This window comes from Aedes aegypti, chromosome 3, assembly GCF_002204515.2.
Source record: "Aedes aegypti strain LVP_AGWG chromosome 3, AaegL5.0 Primary Assembly, whole genome shotgun sequence".
NCBI lineage: Eukaryota > Metazoa > Arthropoda > Insecta > Diptera > Culicidae > Aedes > Aedes aegypti.
In genome coordinates this window covers 388,068,032-388,071,976 of record NC_035109.1, presented here as the reverse complement: position 1 = coordinate 388,071,976, position 3,945 = coordinate 388,068,032, and the positions used below count along the sequence as shown (strand labels likewise).

The 3,945-nt window shown below is 39.0% G+C and overlaps 1 protein-coding gene across 1 annotated transcript; it reads left to right on the top strand.

The window, feature by feature from the left end:
• The first annotated feature begins 1,496 nt into the window (after nucleotides 1-1,496).
• LOC5563691 (TCF3 fusion partner homolog) lies at nucleotides 1,497-2,149 on the top strand. The gene is made up of 2 exons (XM_001647913.2): nucleotides 1,497-1,806; nucleotides 1,870-2,149. The coding sequence occupies exons 1-2, from the start codon at nucleotides 1,640-1,642 to the stop codon at nucleotides 2,012-2,014; spliced, it is 312 nt and encodes a 103-aa protein (XP_001647963.1). The 5' UTR covers nucleotides 1,497-1,639; the 3' UTR covers nucleotides 2,015-2,149.
• Nucleotides 2,150-3,945: the final 1,796 nt, after the last annotated feature.

Genomic DNA, 3,945 nt, shown 5'->3' with positions numbered 1-3,945 from the left:
CAAGATCTGCTCCGGGGATGTTCTCCAGGAATTCTTCAGGGGATTTCCAATAAAAATTCCTTCGGGGATTTTGTTCAGCAATTCATTATTAAATTTCTCCGGAGATTATTTCTTAAAATTCCTTCTGAGATTCTTGCAGAAGATTTATCCCGAGATTTCCTCCAGGTATATTTCTGGAGATTTGCATAAGGAATTCTCCGGGGATTTTCTCCAGGGACTTCCTCAAGAGATAGCATCTAGGAATTCCTTCGGGTATATAGCCCTATAGCTCATCAATGGATTTTCAATAGCATTTACTCCGGGGATCAAGTCCAGGAATTCTACCGGAGATTTCAAAGATTTCTCCAGAGATATCCCCAAGAACTCCTCCGGTGACTTTCTCCAGCATATCTTCAGGGGCTTTTATTAAGAAATTCCTTCGCCATTCCCTCCAGACATTCCTCCTCTGATTTCCTCCGGGAATTTCAAAGATTTATTCGAAGATATCATCCAAGAACTCCTCCGGGTATTTTATCCTTGAATTCCTCAGGGGAATTCCAATAGCAATACCCCCTGGGATTTCGTTGAGAACTCCGCCTGGAATGTTTTTGGAGCTCCGCTGCGATTGCCTCGAAATTCTTCCGGGAATTTTTTTGGAGTTTATCCTGCTACTCCTTTGAAATTCCTTAGGAGCTCCACCGGAAATTCCTAACAAGTTCCTTCCAAAATTAAACTGGAGTTCCTCCAGGAATTCCACCATACTTCAATCAGGAATTTCTCTGTGAGTTGCTCCAATGATCCCACTGGCAGCTCCACCAAGAATTCTACCGAAGTGCGTGCTGGTATTCCGCTAGGTGTTTCTACTGGAATACTTCTAGGAATTTTCCAGAATCTCCCCGGGAGTTCTTCCATAAATTTCTCTAGGAGATACTCCAAAATTTTTTGAGGCTTCCGTTCCCAGGAGTTCCTCGAAAAATGTTATCGGGAGTTCCATCAAGAATTCCTAAGTTCGTCTCCTAGGTCATAGTTCATCCGGAAGTTCCACCAGGAGTTCCAATATACAAAACTTCAATAATTCCTAAGTCTGCCTGAAATTTCAGGATGAATGAACTTTGCCAGGAACTCCTTTGTAAATTTCGCGATATATTTAATGCGCATTCTTCCGGTGGTTACGTTAATTTCTACGGAAATTCCTCCAGGGATTCAGCTTGAATTTTGCTTTTCCAAGCATCACCAACATGTTTGTTTTTTGATCACGTTTGAAATTGATCAGAAAAAAATACAACACCGGTGCATCCGCGGGCGGTTTGTTTTATTTTTACTTGTCCAAATAATTTTGACATACTTGGAGTAAATTTGGACCAAAAAATTGACCACCGTTTATGCTGCCCTTAAGTTACCATGATAATTGAAAAGTTTAAAGTGGAAGACATTGGAAGACATTTTTCCGTGCTATTGGAAGACATTGAAAAAAATCACCTGGCATCCCTGACTGTCCTCCTTTGCATCGACGCTTTCGCTTTGTGCAGTGTCAAACTCAGCTGATAGCGGGAGTCGTATCACAGCTGATAAACAAACATTCTGCGACCTGTGCTAGTTATGTTTTGTGTGCATTTAGATAATTGCTAGTTTCTTTCCAAAAACCAATAGAATTCCAAGCATGACGAGTGGGAAACCTTCCAAACCGAACGTTAGTCATCCGCACAGTGAAAACGGTCACCAGCTGTTCAACGAGACGGAGAAAAACGAACAGTACCGCCGGGGCGTCAAAATGCTGCAGGAGCGGTGCAAGGCTATCCAGAAGAACAACGAGCGGATTGTGCATCGGTAAGCTACATTATTAGGATCAAAGAAATTTTGACATATTTACTAATGTTACTCTCCACACAGATTACACCTTGTCAAAAAGCTAACTAAGAAACGGAACCGGGAGGTGGACATGCTCAAGAATCGACTCGACAGATACAACGATGGCTGGAGAACAGCTCCCCAACCGGTGGCGGTCAAGCTGGAAGAAAGCAAGGCTTCGGAGTAAGTCTTTTGCGGGAAGGTATATTAAATATAATCGTCTTAAGAAGCTAGGCAATAAGTGAGTTAACAGAAATAGACATATTCAGGAGTTGATTGATTTTTTTTTTGTAATTTTATTAAATATTAATGCACTTCTTATGTATCACAGCCAATCTCTTAAATCGTTGTGTTTAGGGTTAGGCGATACTTCAACATTCTCATGAATGGTTCAGAATTCCAATGCTGGATTTTTTTTTTAAATTGCGTAAAACAATTTCTACCACGCACGCTTACAGGATTGCACAATGAGCAGGAAACAAGTGTTTTCTCTGCTCTTGTTGATTTTAGACATATGACGTGTTCAAAGAAGTTATTCGTAATTGAGTTTTGCATCTTCAATTAAAAAAGTTGTTTATTTTTAATAACACCTGTTTGAAGAAATTTGTGGTTGCGCTCTTTTGCAAACTTTTAGAAAATATTATTTTTAACTACTTAGTCCTTGATCTAACTCTTCATTTGAGCTATGTGAATTGATTCAGAAAGTTTTAGCTTACGATGGACCCGAAAATCAGTTTTTTCTTTGTCTAATTTTAGTTTTACTTGAATGTAGTCTTTAGAAGTGTTGTAGAGGAAGTAATGATACACATTTTTTTCTGAACATTGCAAGTTTGTAGTTCTTGTTATTTTGAAGTTATAAGGAAAATAAAATGAAAAACTATGATATCATTGGATGTACATAACTCATGGAGTTCGTTTGATATTTTTTCTTTTTTTAGTGGGATTCAAAAGGCCATACATCAAACATATTTTTCTGTCAAAACTGGGAGAACGTAATTTTTATAAACTGAGAAAATTCACTTCTAAAATACGCTTAAAAACTCATAATTCTCCTGTAGCTCAAGACTTTAAACTTTTCGGCGTGCTGCCTTCAGCAAAGTATTTGGTTTTCAGTAAATCTACAACTTCACCATACACTACTTTTTCGAGAAATCTGTTTGGTAGCAGGGATCATTGAAGGCAGTTTTTGTCAGTGCTCATCGCATCAAAACAAAGGCGCCATAGTATATGGGATTAAACATTGTGACAGCATTGCAAGTCGAGTCTAGTACACGACACTGAAGACGGCCTTACAGTTGAGGTCGAAATACGCGTATCTGTCAAAGGATACAAACTCTAGTGGAATTAAATGGTATAGTACTAAATTCGGTTTTTTCATCTACTTATTGCTGTTCTGTCAAACACACAAGGCTAGGATGATCCATTAGAGACTAGTTAACTATTTTAATGAAAGCCTCGACAAATTCTTTTTTTTAATGAAAAGTGTTTTCTTTTTTGGGGGCCTTCCTTAGACGAGTGGTTAGAGTCCGCGGCTACAAAACCATGCTGAAGGTGTCTGGGTTCAAATCCCGGTCGGTCCACGATCTTTTCGTAATGGAAATTTACTTGACTTCCCTGGGCATAGAGTATAATCGTACCTGCCACACGATATACGAATGTGAAAATGGCAACTTAGGCAAAGAAAGCTCCCAGTTAATAGGAACACAAAACTGAGTATCTGGCTTAGTCCCAGTGGGACGTTAATGCTAAGAAGAAGATGTTTTCTTTTTTATCGCCTTGTGTACACTCAAAAAATCCAAACGTCAATCACGTAGATCATTCCAAATTAATTTTGCCTCCACTTCACCTGACTAAGATAAAGATCACTAAGCCATTCATAACCATCAAATAGCGCATCGGTATACCGATTTATAATTGTTACTGAGGTTACCTATCGCACTTACGTGAAATTCACGTAGGTGCCTAAGTTCATTTTGACATCTGCATATTGTACGTACATTCGGTGTTGAGCGCAAATCCTAAGATGGCGCCCGCTTGATTTTTGAAGAACTTCAGAAGCTGCAGAACTTTAAACCCTGTGTTAAATTGATTTTAAGGTAAATATGCTTTGAATACTGA

Coding starts and splice junctions, on each gene's coding strand:
- LOC5563691 (XM_001647913.2), top strand. CDS start 1,640: ATGACGAGTGGGAAACCTTCCAAACCGAACGTTAGTCATCCGCACAGT. Junction 1,807..1,869: donor AACGAGCGGATTGTGCATCG/GTAAGCTACATT, acceptor CTCTCCACACAG/ATTACACCTTGTCAAAAAGC.